The 13,598-nt window shown below is 43.9% G+C and overlaps 1 protein-coding gene and 1 long non-coding RNA gene across 3 annotated transcripts in view; both read left to right on the top strand.

The window, feature by feature from the left end:
* Window positions 1-4,253: 4,253 nt before the first annotated feature.
* LOC113744732 (uncharacterized) lies at window positions 4,254-6,016 on the top strand. The gene is made up of 3 exons (XR_003461782.1): window positions 4,254-4,419; window positions 4,582-4,674; window positions 5,520-6,016. It is a non-coding gene; the product is annotated as an uncharacterized LOC113744732 (long non-coding RNA).
* A 15-nt stretch (window positions 6,017-6,031) lies between these two features.
* Window positions 6,032-13,598, top strand: part of bean1 (brain expressed, associated with NEDD4, 1) — a 45,218-nt gene continuing 37,651 nt past the window's right edge. The window contains exon 1 of one of the 2 annotated variants that reach the window (XM_019274523.2): window positions 6,032-6,180. In XM_019274523.2, the coding sequence (XP_019130068.1) occupies window positions 6,132-6,180 (49 nt within the window). In that variant the 5' untranslated portion in view covers window positions 6,032-6,131. The remainder of the gene's footprint in view (window positions 6,181-13,598) is intronic. The other variant, XM_019274522.2, reaches the window with a different exon arrangement.

The raw sequence follows: 13,598 nt of genomic DNA, 5'->3' as shown, positions 1-13,598 counted from the left end.
GCATGCAAACCATGAGGAGGTTTGACAGGCTGCTGTAGGTCTGAGAGTCCACATGGCATGCAAATCCTCAGCTGGGATACTCTGAAGGCTCGATTCAGGCCAGTTCTTTAAAGCGTCGACAAACTGGATCATATTTTATGGAGAAAATGTTTCCTGGTGTTCCCTCTGATGAGGAGGCTAAGAGGAGAAAGGGAGAGGTGCTGAAGTTTCTGTTTAATGTTGCTTCAACGTGACCTGATGCCAAACGCTTTGACTTCTGATGACAGAGATCAGCTGACAGAGAAGATAACGTGTTAAATGAGAGATGTTTAAACACTGATTAGTCCGGCGGTTCCTCGGGCGAGGGGTTGGAAGGTAAAATTAAGGGGTCATGAGATAATTAAAGGAATCGCTCGACTTCTTATTTGCATACATGCCTAAAGGCACACATGGATGTTTTAAAAACATAACTCTGAAGTTAATTAAGCCATTGGGAGAAAGTGGAGGTGGATCCTGGAGGCAAGCAGGGTTTAAATACCTGAAGACACAGAGGTCAGAGGTCAGGTGGAGCCTGGACGACATGAAAGTTTATTTGCATTCAGACATCTAAAAATCTAAATTTCGAGCAGATCTCCGTGGTCTCTATGCGGCCACAACACAACTCTTAATGATTCCATGTGGTCCAGCGTCCAGCCCTTGATACTTTCTCATGTTTCCTCCGTGGTAACACTCTCTAATACCTCCTAATCAGAAACAGCATTTTCAGAGAGCTGCACAGACACCACAGTCGCTCTGCCGTGAGTGATTCATGCTGGGAGAGGTGACGGATGTCTGAGGACAGACTTCCATCTCCTCCTCCCACCTCCTTCATCCTCGGCTCAGCTCTGTGGCGAGGACGGGACAGGACGAGCTGGCGGCAACATGCTAAACATTGCATTAAACTACAAAAGCAGAGTGTTAAAGCGAGGCATGCTTTATCCCTGAATACGATTACATGGATAATCCTCTGAAGGCTGATCAAAGAAAGTCGGAGTTGTGAAGTGGCTGCAGTTTGTGTTTGGGAAGCTGTTTACATGACGACAGCATGTAATCCAGTTACAGGAGACTCTGTCACCACGACTGATGTTTGTTCCTGCACAGATGAATGTGAGAGAGCACAGCTACCGTACCTGTGCACACTGTGTACCTGTGCACACTGTGTACCTGTGCACACTGTGTACCTGTGCACATCTGAAACATCTGAAACATCATCAATCATCATCCTCCAGCTGTGATTTACAGAGTTTATGATGGACAGTGAAGTAACCTGCTGACAGCTGTAGCTCATGTTAGCTCAGTCTGTTAGCTGCTGTTAGCTCATGTTAGCTCAGTCTGTTAGCCAGTTTGCAAACATTGTTAGTGTTTGTACCACAGGCATTTTGGACCACTATGAAGAAGAGGAGGAGGAGGTTTTCAGGCCCAGCTGTCTATGGACATAATGGCAGAGGAGAAGAGACTGAAGAGGATGTTGACAGAGGAAGCTAACGTTAACTCAGTGTGTTAGCTGCTGTTAGCTGTCGTTAGCTCAGTCTGTTAGCCGGGCTGCCAGGACCGTGAGCTCAGAGCACCAGGGGAGTGTTAGTGTTTGTACCACAGGAGGTTTGAACCAAGAAGAGGTTTGCAGGCCCAGCAGCTTCTATGGACATGATGGCAGAGGAGAAGAGAGTGAAGAGGACGCTGACGGAGGAAGCTAAGTAGAGAAAAGGAGAGAGTGAGCGAGCAAGAAGCCGCCGGACAAGAGTAAATGTGGGACTGACTTTTAGTGGTTGGTGAGAGCTTGGTGAAATAAAAGGCTGAAAGACAGACGCCGAGCTGGGCTGACTGCTGCTGGACTAGGCAGTGAGATCAGCTGCTGCTGGGGACCTGGATGATCAGAAGTAATGTAACCAGAACAAATACTCGAGTACAGCTGGACATAGTTACACAGTGGGACTCACTCTGACACTCTGCTGTTAGTGTGTCTGATCATAAATCTTTAGCTCTGGTGTAATCAGAGTTTCTTGTGTCACATAAAGAAAGTGAAAAATAAAACCTGAGACTCTGATTTATGGATCATTAATGCAAAAATCTTTTCTTGCATAATTTGATGCACCTTTTCTAAAATGGATGTTAAGCTTTAAAGTCTTTTTAAATTCCGCTGCACGCGACGTGAGGAATGTCTGCTGTTGTCAGAGACAAACTGATGCTTGCTGCCAAACTGTCTCCTCTCCCACATTCGATAAAATCTCATGAATAAAAACTCTGCGTCCATTGTTATTGCAGAGGGAGAAAAGCAGTTTTCTTTGGGTTTGTCTGGGCAAATATTTCCCTGTGGTTGTAACAAACATCTGCAGACTAAACACTGCGGCACACAAAGGTTCTGGCCTCATGCAGTGGATCAGGATTTGCATTGGGGCCTCCTTTGTTTCGTGTCCTGTTGGTCTGTAAAGCAGATGTGTTTTTGTCTTTGTCAGAGGCAGAAATAAAGCTGGCAGCGTGTCGTTAAGAAGGTAGAACATGGCACTGGGGTTGGGTTCCCTATATGTCACGGTAGAGCAGGATTACTCAAACACAGCAGCGCCCCCTCCCTCCTCCATAGATGCCCACTGGAAACATGCCTGGTCCTCATTCCTGGTTTGAAAAGCACTGCAGTCAACCATCACAAAGGCAGAGCTGCATCAAACATCCCTCCGACAAACAAACCTGAGTTCAAAACAACCAAGAAGCCGGAGCTGCTGCAGACCCAGAGCCCGCTGAGGTCCACGTCTGGCTCTGCTCACTAATCAGCTGGGAGATGTTGTGGTTTGAGTTACGACGCCGAAACCCAAGACTGATTTATCATCTGCTGTAAAGTCGAGTGAAACATATTGTGAGTTCAACAATGACTGCCACCGTAGCTGTTTGACTAACGTCCTGTCTGTGAAGACTTCATGTGAAGGAGGATATCCCCTTCCTCCATCCTCTCATGCTCTGCAGAAGGTTTTAGTCATGACACACCAACAAAGACGGAGAACAACAAGTGAACATGTAGCAATCAGTACGTCAGGTGTGTGACTGTGTCATCCCAGAAACCAGAGAGGCAGGATCAGGAAGGCCTTTATCCAGCTGATGACCTCCATGCAGCACAAGGAGAGCAACGGGGACACCTAGTGGACAGGTGGAGTGCTCGTCACATTCGTATCCAGGGTAAAGCGTTTAGACGTTCATTTGTTTTGAATCAGCTCAACTTGTCTGCTCAGGTTCAGTCAACTTAAAATTTAAAGGCAGCACGGACACTAACTTGTTTTAAACAAATAGTTTCTATTTCCTTTCTGCAGTTTGTCTTCTGGGCCTGGCTCCAACCTGCCGAGACCCCGATTAGAGATACTTTCATTCAAGCATCCAGTAGCAGCATGCAACGATACATTAAAAGTATCGATACGTTACAATAAATAATCTAAATTTTAATTAAAACCTGTGCTAAAATATTGAACATTTGCAGAGAAGTTAGACTTTTGCATGAAAATTAACTATATAACTGTGTTAAGAAGTAAACCTGTGCTGACATCTGTACAAACAGAAGCTATATAAAAAGTAGAAAGTAAAAGTAGAAATAAAACTGTTATAAAAATATGAAATAGAAGTACAAACAGGGATAAAGGACTATGTGCAACTAAATGAGGCTGTAGACGGATGAATGAACGTCACAGCATGCAGCAGAGGTCATTATTAATAAGTTTGATCCCACAGTGTCTCAAACATCCACTGCATCTGTATATACAAGGTTCATTTATTTAAAGTCAAAGTTTTTCATCCCTTATATTTTATTTTGTGAACCATGAAGGAGAAAATCTGAGAAAACCAACAAAGACAGAAACTGACAATGGAGCTCTGGCGCCACATTGTGGTTCAAGACATAAACTACACCCTGTGTGGAGCGTGTGTGCTGATTTTATGGTGAATTAAAACAAATGTGCTTTTTTACTTTAATGAGCAGTAAACACTGAGAATCTGTAATTAATCTTAAAGATCTTAAAATCTTAAATCTGCTTTACAATTAGTCACAACTATCAAAGTATCAAAGGTACTCAAACTACATCCTATAAGAATATATAATAATATAATCTATCTGATGGTTTATTTATAGTCATTTATACATTTATACAAAGCTGAGACGAACCGACCTGAGTAAATGTAGATTCATGTGAAATCTGATGCAGATTCACAGACAATGATTTAACGGTTTCAATGTGACTGACTCTTGAACAGGTGTTTGCAATCCCAGCTGATGATGCTGATGATGGTGCTCAGAGCTACACCAGACTCTGAATTACCGCAGGAAAGGTCCGTCAAGTGTGCCACAGTAACCAAATGGAATTCAGCCATGATTTAATGTTTCCTACTTGACAATATCTGCTGTGAAGAAGGCCTATCAAAGGACAGGTATGTCAATCAATCAGCCAGAGTAATAAAAACCACCCGTGTGGATTCAGTGTGCTCATGCAAACATCATGCCTCTATGGTGTTAGTGAACATGTGACTTTGAAACCGTGGGCATTCATGTGCTGCTCTTCTGGTATCAGCTTTTTTTTTTTTTTTTTACAGGGATTTGCTCCAATTCAGCCACAAGAGCCTGAGCAAGGTCGGCCGCTGATGTTGGGTGATAAGGTGAAGAGGTCAGGAGGCCCGTGCACACCGGTCAGCTTCTCCTTTATATCCACTGTGGTAACTATGTTCAGCTGTACTCGAGTATTTGTTCTGATTACATTACTTCTGATCAAAAACTAGGGAGTTGAAAGCTTTGCTAACAGTTTTAGTTTCACCCTAAACATTTAGATTTAACAGTTAGATTTAGATTTAGATTTAACATTTAGATTTAGATTTAACATTTAGATTTAGATTTAACATTCAGATTTAGATTTAACATTTACATTTAGATTTAAATTTAACATTTAGATTTAGATTTAACATTTAGGTGTTAGATTTAACATTTGGATTTAAATTTAACATTTACATTTAACATTAACATTTAACATTTACATTTAGATTTAACATTTAGATTTAGATTTAATATGTAGATTTAGATTTAACATTTACATTTAACATTTACATTTAACATTTAACATTTACATTTAGATTTAACATTTAGATTTAGATTTAACATTTAGGTGTTAGATTTAACATTTGGATTTACATTTAACATTTACATTTAGATTTAACATTTAGATTTAACATTTAGACTTAGATTTTACATTTAGATTTAGATTTAATATGTAGATTTAGATTTAACATTTAGGTAGATTTAGATTTAACATTTAGATTTAACATTTAGATTTAGATTTAACATTTAGGTGTAAGATTTAACATTTGGATTTAAATATTTAAAATATCTCTAAGTTGACAAATATTGTTGTAAATGTGCAAAAAGAATCTAAAATGTAAAAAAATGTTGCTGCTATTTTCAGCCGGCACCACATAGACTAAAGCAAACATACAGATGTAGAATCCATGTGGACCTTTGCTGGGTTTGTTTGGGTCTGAAGGATTTCCCGGCTGTCTCGGAACATGCTGCCCTGGATGATGCGCTTCTCTTCCCGAGCATGACACACTTACTGGGCTGCAGAGCCGAGCCACGGGACGAGCCACGGGACGAGCCACGGGACACAGACACGAAGAAGCGAAGGAGGAGATGAAGATGAGGATGAGGAGGATGCGAGGAGAGAGAAATGTGATGATGATGATGATGAAGAGGAGGAGGACATCAACACTGGGATACTTGTAGAGACGGAAGCAGAATGAAGCTCTGCGGGTTTGGAGGGGTGGTGACAGTGATGATGATGATGACGATGATGAAGATGATGATGATGAAGATGACGATGATGAAGATGATGCTCGGACGGTCGGAGTTGATCATCGTGCCGGTAAATCTCCGGTATCACCGAGAGTTTAAGGAAGCGCTATTCTGAGGAGGTGGGCCAAGTCCCGGGAGAGACAGACAGAGAGAGAGAGACAGAGAGAGAGAGAGAGACAGAGACAGACAGAGAGAGAGAGAGACACAGAGAAAGAGAGAGAGACAGAGAGAGAGAGAGACAGAGAGAGACAGACAGAGACTCTGGATGCTGATGTTGTTGTTGATGTGAAACGTCAACGAGCTGATGAGACTCCTGCACGCGCTGGACTCTTATTTCTTCACCTTTCCTGCAGGTAAGCAGCTGATCTGTCTCTGCATGTCTCTGTCTCTGCATGTCTCTGTCTATCTCTGTCTCTGCATGTCTCTGTCTCTGCATGTCTCTGCATGTCTCTGTCTCTGCATGTCTCTGTCTGTCTGCGTCCTGCATGAACTCTCTCTGCTGGTCATAGAACTACAAATATCTTCAGTACACGAGTACACGACAATAGGAAGTACTTTATATGTGAGTTACTTCACTCTGACCAACTCTGAGTGTTCTTTAAATACAAATATGTGTAAATCTCAGAATAATTTATTATTATATTACAGTTACATCATAGTTACATTAGTGTAACTTTTGACATTTACTGAACTTTTAATTGAAATATTTATTTTATTATTTATTTGTATACAATAAAAAAAACAGAACTACTGTAAAAAGTATTTTTACATAAACATATTGTACATTTACTTTTATGTGTTTTAAAATCTACTGTAACTACGGCTTTGTTTTTATTGTTTATGACCAAACATTACTCACTGTAAAACAGAAAGTTACAGAAATAACTATTTGAAGTCTTCTATTGTTATTTCCTATATTTGTACAAAACATTACTATTTTAGTTATACACTATTTTTCTGCATTCTTAGAATACACAAATGTCTGTAAAAGTCAGTGTAGCTTCATTATAACTTAAATCTGGAGGATCAAACCAAAGAAATAAAAGAGTACTCTATAATCTTCAACTCTTATTATATAACATTTTAAATATGTACATACACTAGTTCTTGCACCACCTGAATAAATAAGTAACATAACAAACACACGCATAAACTCTGACACTGACTCGTCCATCAAGAACTCCCTTTATTGAATTATTACACATCCTTCATGCACAGGAGATTTATGAAAAATAATCTTCATACAAGAATTTCACAGCAGAACCACGAGAGGAAATTAAAAGCAGAATAAAGGAAATGTATGGAGCACGCTGCAGGTCCCTGCAGGACGGTTGTAGGCGTGTTGTAGTGATTTCTGGATGGGCTCATCGCTCTCGCTCAGTTTTTCCTCCCACACACTCGTGTCAGCAGTGAAATGCAGAAGCTTCACGAGCCCACAGCTCCAGTGCGGAGAGGAGCGCTGAGCCAAATGTTATCGTGGGTTACACTCTGCTTCTTCAATGGTTCATGAAGAGCTGGAGAACATCTCTGGTTCTTCTCAAACTTCATGTGAAGGTTTCATCGTTATCATGATTGATCGCTCAATATTTGAATGTTTCATACTCTGATGTCCTCCGGCTGCCAAACTAAACTGCTGCCAGCTGTAGCTGCTGTTAGTCAACGTAAGCTCACTGTGTTAGCCCAGACTGTGAGCTCAGAGTACAGGGGAGGTTCTCAGGCCCAGCAGTCAGCAGCTTCTATGGACATGATGGGAGAGGAGAAGAGTGAAGAGGACGCTGACGTTGGTGACCTGGTTGATGTTAAGTAATGTAACCACACACTCAGTACATGAACCATCACACAGTTCTTTAGGGAACCTCTTGCTAAAAGGTTCTTTGTGAATTTCTGGTTCCAACCCTTTATTTTTCTGAGTGTGCTTCATCACTTGGCTCAGCGTCCATGTGATCCACCAAAGTGTTTTATGGAGTTATATAAAAGTTATTCGTGCCTAAAAAAAAGAGAGGAAATCCAAACAGGTGCAGGTGACGTGATGAAAGCATGTGGGTCAGGATAAAAACAGAATACATGGACTGGAAAACAGAAACTGGAGGACGAAAATAAAACACAAGGAAACTAAAATAGGAACACCTCAGAGCGAGGTCATCTGCAGAGGCTGTGTTGTTGTGTTGAAAGCTGGAGTGTGTGTGACTGACACTTTGATGCAAAGAGCCTGCACACAGTCTTAATGCCGGGTTCCCCAGAGGACACCAAAGCCCTTCACTGGGTTATCTCTGTGGCTTTCTCTCTGCACTCAGCCGTGAAGGTCAACGCCCTGAAAAGCTCTTTGACTTTAGTCTGACACTTACAGATCCAATCAACATGTTTGACTCTTTAAAACATCTTTATGCTAAACAGATATTAGTAGATATGGTGTATGAAGGTTTTTCCATTAAATATGACGATTTTACTGCACAATCGATGGTCGCTAATATAAAATACGACTTTGTTCTGTATACATTCCTTTAAAATTATGTTTTTCCATTAAATATTACAGCGTTTACTGTAAATGTAACAATCACCCACTGTAACTGTGGTTTTACCAGAATATATAAGATGAAGACAGAGTTACATTTTCACTGCCAAATACGTGTTTCCTTGGAAACTTGTTTGAACTCGGACTGAGCCGAGCCCGACGTCTCTCAGAGCTGAGCTGCTGGGTAAAAATAAAGTAGTTTAAATAGCGAGTGCTTTAAATACAGTGAAGGGATGAACACTCTGCTCCACGAGGACTGAACCTCTGACCTCCTCACCGCGAGGGTCGGCTCTCTGACCCGCCTGTCACGGGAATTGAACCCTCGGGCTTGGGAACGCTCTAACCGCCGGTCCTGCCTGCACGGCTACAAACACTAGTCGGTGTGAGATTGGTGCCATTGCCAGGACTGACAGGTTGAATGGATGACAGGGCTGTGTGGGCCAAATAGACTGTCAGAGAGAGCTGGGAGGAGATGGATGAGAGGAGGGAGAGAGGGACAGAGAGAGAGAGAGAGGGAACACCGGAAAGAAAGATGAAGAAATGATGGAGTGCTGTTGTGGCTTCAGGCGGACTCCCTGACTCCCTCAGTTTCTCCTTCTCGGACTGCTCCTGTCCCTCATCTCTCCTTCTTTTCTCTCCCCATCATGGCTGGAGCTGTTTTGCTGCCAGCACTGGTGTAACACGTCCGAAACGACAAGTTATTTATACAGAAATTGTTTCATTCACGAGTTTTTTGTCATTCGCCAACAGAGCTGACTGTTGTCGATGTTACCGATGTCGTCCCTCAGGCGTTCGGCATTTGTCGTCTGTGCTTTGTTCAAACAGTCGCGTGCAGTCTTTGTCTTTGCATGCAGACGAGCTGCAGCGTGTGAAATCGAAGGCGTGTGCAGTGTTAACTCTTCTCTTCCTCTGCAGTTCAGATTTTCAGAAGCCTTTCATGTCCAACCAAACTCTCTCTGAGGGCGTTTGTACGCGATTTTGAGAAGTTGGCAGCAGCCTCCCGTTGGCAACTAGAAGCAGTCTGTAGAGAAATGACATCATCCATTCAAGTCTATAAAAATCTGAACCCTTCTGTCTCTTACTCTCTCCTGGAAATGCATCACATGGAACCATTTGTAACGTTAGAGAGACTTGAACTGTCCGTTTGAAGAGAGGCTCAGTTCACGGTGACAGTGACCAGTAATCTGAAATACACAGATCATGATGCTGAACGTCAGATTTCAGTTGAAAATCTCCAACAACCGTCACGTTAAAATATGTATCCATCAAATCCAAATCCGGGTTATAATGCCCACTCACCTTGCTCCGGTTCTGGCATGACACCAGCTCTGATCCATAGATACTGCTGACTGCTGGGCCTGTAAACCTCCTCTTCCTTTTCCTGCTGGTCCAAAACACCTGTGGTACAAACACTCAGTCCGTCAGCTTGGCGGTGAGCTCAGAGCGACGGGTACCCGTCGCTCTGAGCTCACCGCCAAGCTGACGGACTGAGTGTTTGTACCACAGGTGTTTTGGACCAGCAGGAAAAGGAAGAGGAGGTTTACAGGACCAGCAGTCAGCAGTATCTATGGATCAGAGCTGGTGTCATGCCAGAACCGGAGCTAGGTGAGTGGGCAATGTAACCCGGATTTGGATTTGATGGATACATATTTTAACGTGACGGTTGTTGGAGATTTTCAACTGAAATCTGACGTTCAGCATCATGATCTGTGTATTTCAGATTACTGGTCACTGTCACCGTGAACTGAGCCTCTCTTCAAACGGACAGTTCAAGTCTCTCTAACGTTACAAATGGTTCCATGTGATGCATTTCCAGGAGAGAGTAAGAGACAGAAGGGTTCAGATTTTTATAGACTTGAATGGATGATGTCATTTCTCTACAGACTGCTTCTAGTTGCCAACGGGAGGCTGCTGCCAACTTCTCAAAATCGCGTACAAACGCCCTCAGAGAGAGTTTGGTTGGACATGAAAGGCTTCTGGAAATCTGAACTGCAGAGGAAGAGAAGAGTTAACACTGCACACGCCTTCGATTTCACACGCTGCAGCTCGTCTGCATGCAAAGACAAAGACTGTTTGAACAAAGCACAGACGACAAATGCCGAACGCCTGAGGGACGATATCGGGGCTGCAGGAGACGTCAACAGTCAGCTCTGTTGGCGAATGACAAAAAACTCTTGAATGAAACAATTTCTGTATAAATAACTTGTCGTTTCGGACGTGTTACACCAGTGCTGGCAGCAAAACAGCTCCAGCCATGATGGGGAGAGAAAAGAAGGAGAGATGAGGGACAGGAGCAGTCCGAGAAGGAGAAACTGAGGGAGTCAGGGAGTCCGCCTGAAGCCACAACAGCACTCCATCATTTCTTCATCTTTCTTTCCGGTGTTCCCTCTCTCTCTCTCTCTCTGTCCCTCTCTCCCTCCTCTCATCCATCTCCTCCCAGCTCTCTCTGACAGTCTATTTGGCCCACACAGCCCTGTCATCCATTCAACCTGTCAGTCCTGGCAATGGCACCAATCTCACACCGACTAGTGTTTGTAGCCGTGCAGGCAGGACCGGCGGTTAGAGCGTTCCCAAGCCCGAGGGTTCAATTCCCGTGACAGGCGGGTCAGAGAGCCGACCCTCGCGGTGAGGAGGTCAGAGGTTCAGTCCTCGTGGAGCAGAGTGTTCATCCCTTCACTGTATTTAAAGCACTCGCTATTTAAACTACTTTATTTTTACCCAGCAGCTCAGCTCTGAGAGACGTCGGGCTCTGCTCAGTCCGAGTTCAAACAAGTTTCCAAGGAAACACGTATTTGGCAGTGAAAATGTAACTCTGTCTTCATCTTATATATTCTGGTAAAACCACACTCCGCCTCAACTCTCTGCTGATTTACCAGAGTTTTATGATGGACAGTGAAGTAAACTGCTGACAGCTGTAGCTGCGCTGTTAGCTCGTTTCATTCGTTCAGCTTGGCGGTGAGCTCAGAGCGACGGGTAACCCGTCGCTCTGAGCTCACCGCCAAGCTGACGAACTGAGTGTTTGTACCAACAGGCGTTGATGGACACCAGGAAGAAGAAGAAGAGGAGGTAACCAGGCTCAGCAGCTCTAGGGACATATGGGCAGAGGAGAAGGATTGAAGAGGACGCTGACGGAGAAACTAAGAAGAGAAAAGGAGAGAGTGAGCGAGCAAGAAGCCGCCGACAAGAGTAAATGTGGGACTGACTTTTAGTGGTTGGTGAGAGCTTGGGAAAAAAAAGGCTGAAAGACAGACGCCGAGCGGGCTGGACCTGGCTGCTGGACTGAGGCAGTGAGATCAGCTGCTGCTGGTTGATCAGAAGTAATGTAATCAGAGTAAATACTCGAGTACAGCTGGACATAGTTACACAGAGGATGTGGTCTATAAGAGTCTTGGTATAGGACGGTGGTCTTTAAATAGAACACTGCCGTCACTGTCAAGTCGTGCGATGAGATGTCAAGCTGCACTTCCTCTAATTCTGAGCAATCATGACGGCGTGTTAAGATCACATCCCTCTGAGTGTGTGTGTGTGTGTGGTGTGTGTGTGTGTGTGTGTGTGTGTGTGTGTGTGTGTGTGTGTGTGTGTGTCGTGAACCTACGATGCATTTGCTTTGTTGTTACATAACTGTCCTCACACAGACAAATATTACAGACAACACACTCTGGGCAGCGAGACTGACTACTCTCCTCACACACACACACACACACACACACACCACACACACACACACACACACACCAAACGTGTGTTGTTTTCACATTAGTCTTGTGCTGTTTTGTGTGTGGGGTGTGTGAGGAGAGAGAAAACACACAACTCACAGATGTTGTGTCAACTCCAACCCGACAACAAGAGGAGGAGACAACAAGTCCAAACTGTCCTCTGATGTCTAACAATGTGACCTCCTGTTGACGACCCAACACGTGACCGTGACAGTGAACGGTGCTCGGATCATTCGAGTCTGTTCTCACATCGATGTAACTTTGGGCTCCGGGTCGGGAGAATTACGTAACGCTTTACGGCACTAAAGTCAACCACAGCACACTATTTCACTGATTCTGGTGAAACTGGATCATATTTTATGAGGAAATGTTTTCTGGTTGCCCTCTGATGTCCCTCCGGCTGCTCCGCTCAATCTCTCTGTGATTTACAGAGGTTGGTATGGAGTGGAGCAGTGAAGTAACCTGCTGACAGCTGTAGCTGCTGTTAGATCAGTCCGTCAGCTTGGCGGTGATCTCAGAGCGACGGGTACCCGTCGCCTGAGCTCACCGCCAAGCTGACGGACTGAGTGTTTGTACCACAGGTGTTTGGACCAGCAGGAAAAGGAAGAGGAGGTTTACAAGGGCCCAGCAGTCAGCAGTATCCTATGGATCAGAGGCTGGTGTCATCTGCAGAAACCGGAGCTAGGTGAGGGGGGCAATGTAATAACCGGATTTGGATTTTGATGGATAACATATTTAACGTACGGTTGTTGGAGATTTTCAACTGAATCTGACGTTCAGCATATGATCTGTGTATTCAAGATTACTGATCATGTCACCGTGAACTGAGCCTCTCTTCAAATCGGACAGTTCAAGTCTCTCTAACGTCTAACACACAATGGTTCCATGTGATGCATTTCCAGGGAGAGAGTAAGAGACAGAAGGGTTCCAGATTTTATAGAGCTTGAATGATGATTCATTTTCTCGAGAATGCGTCTAGTTGCAACGGGAGGCCTGCTGCCACTTCTGTCAGAAATACGCGTACAAACGCCCTCGAAGGAGAGTTTGGTTGGACATGAAAGGCTTCTGAAAATCTAACTGCAGAGGAAAGAGAAGAGTTAACACTGCACCGCCTTCGATTTCAACTAGCTGCAGCTCGTCGCATGCAAAGACAAAGACTGTTTGAACAAAGACAGACGAAAATGCCCGACAGCCTGAGGGAAACGATATCGGGTCAGAATCGATCAACAGTCAGCTTCTGTTGGCGAATAACAAAAAACTCTTGAATGAAACAATTCCTGTATAAAAACTTGTCGTTTCGGACGTGTTACAACGCAGTGCTGGCACAAAACGCTCACAGCCATGATGGTGAAGAAAAGAAGATAGATGATGGAAGTGAGCAGTCGAGAAGAGAAACTGTAGGGTAGTTTTTCAGGGAGTCCGCCTGAAGCCAAACACAGCACCCATCATTTCTTCATCTTTGTTCTGTGTTCCTCTCTCTCTCTCTCCTGTCCCATCTCTCTCTCTCTCTCTCTCTCTCTCCCCGCCCTCTTCTTCTCTTCTC

Source organism: Larimichthys crocea, unplaced genomic scaffold, assembly GCF_000972845.2.
Source record: "Larimichthys crocea isolate SSNF unplaced genomic scaffold, L_crocea_2.0 scaffold146, whole genome shotgun sequence".
In the NCBI taxonomy this organism is placed as follows: domain Eukaryota; kingdom Metazoa; phylum Chordata; class Actinopteri; family Sciaenidae; genus Larimichthys; species Larimichthys crocea.
This window is presented reverse-complemented; position numbering and strand designations above follow the sequence as displayed.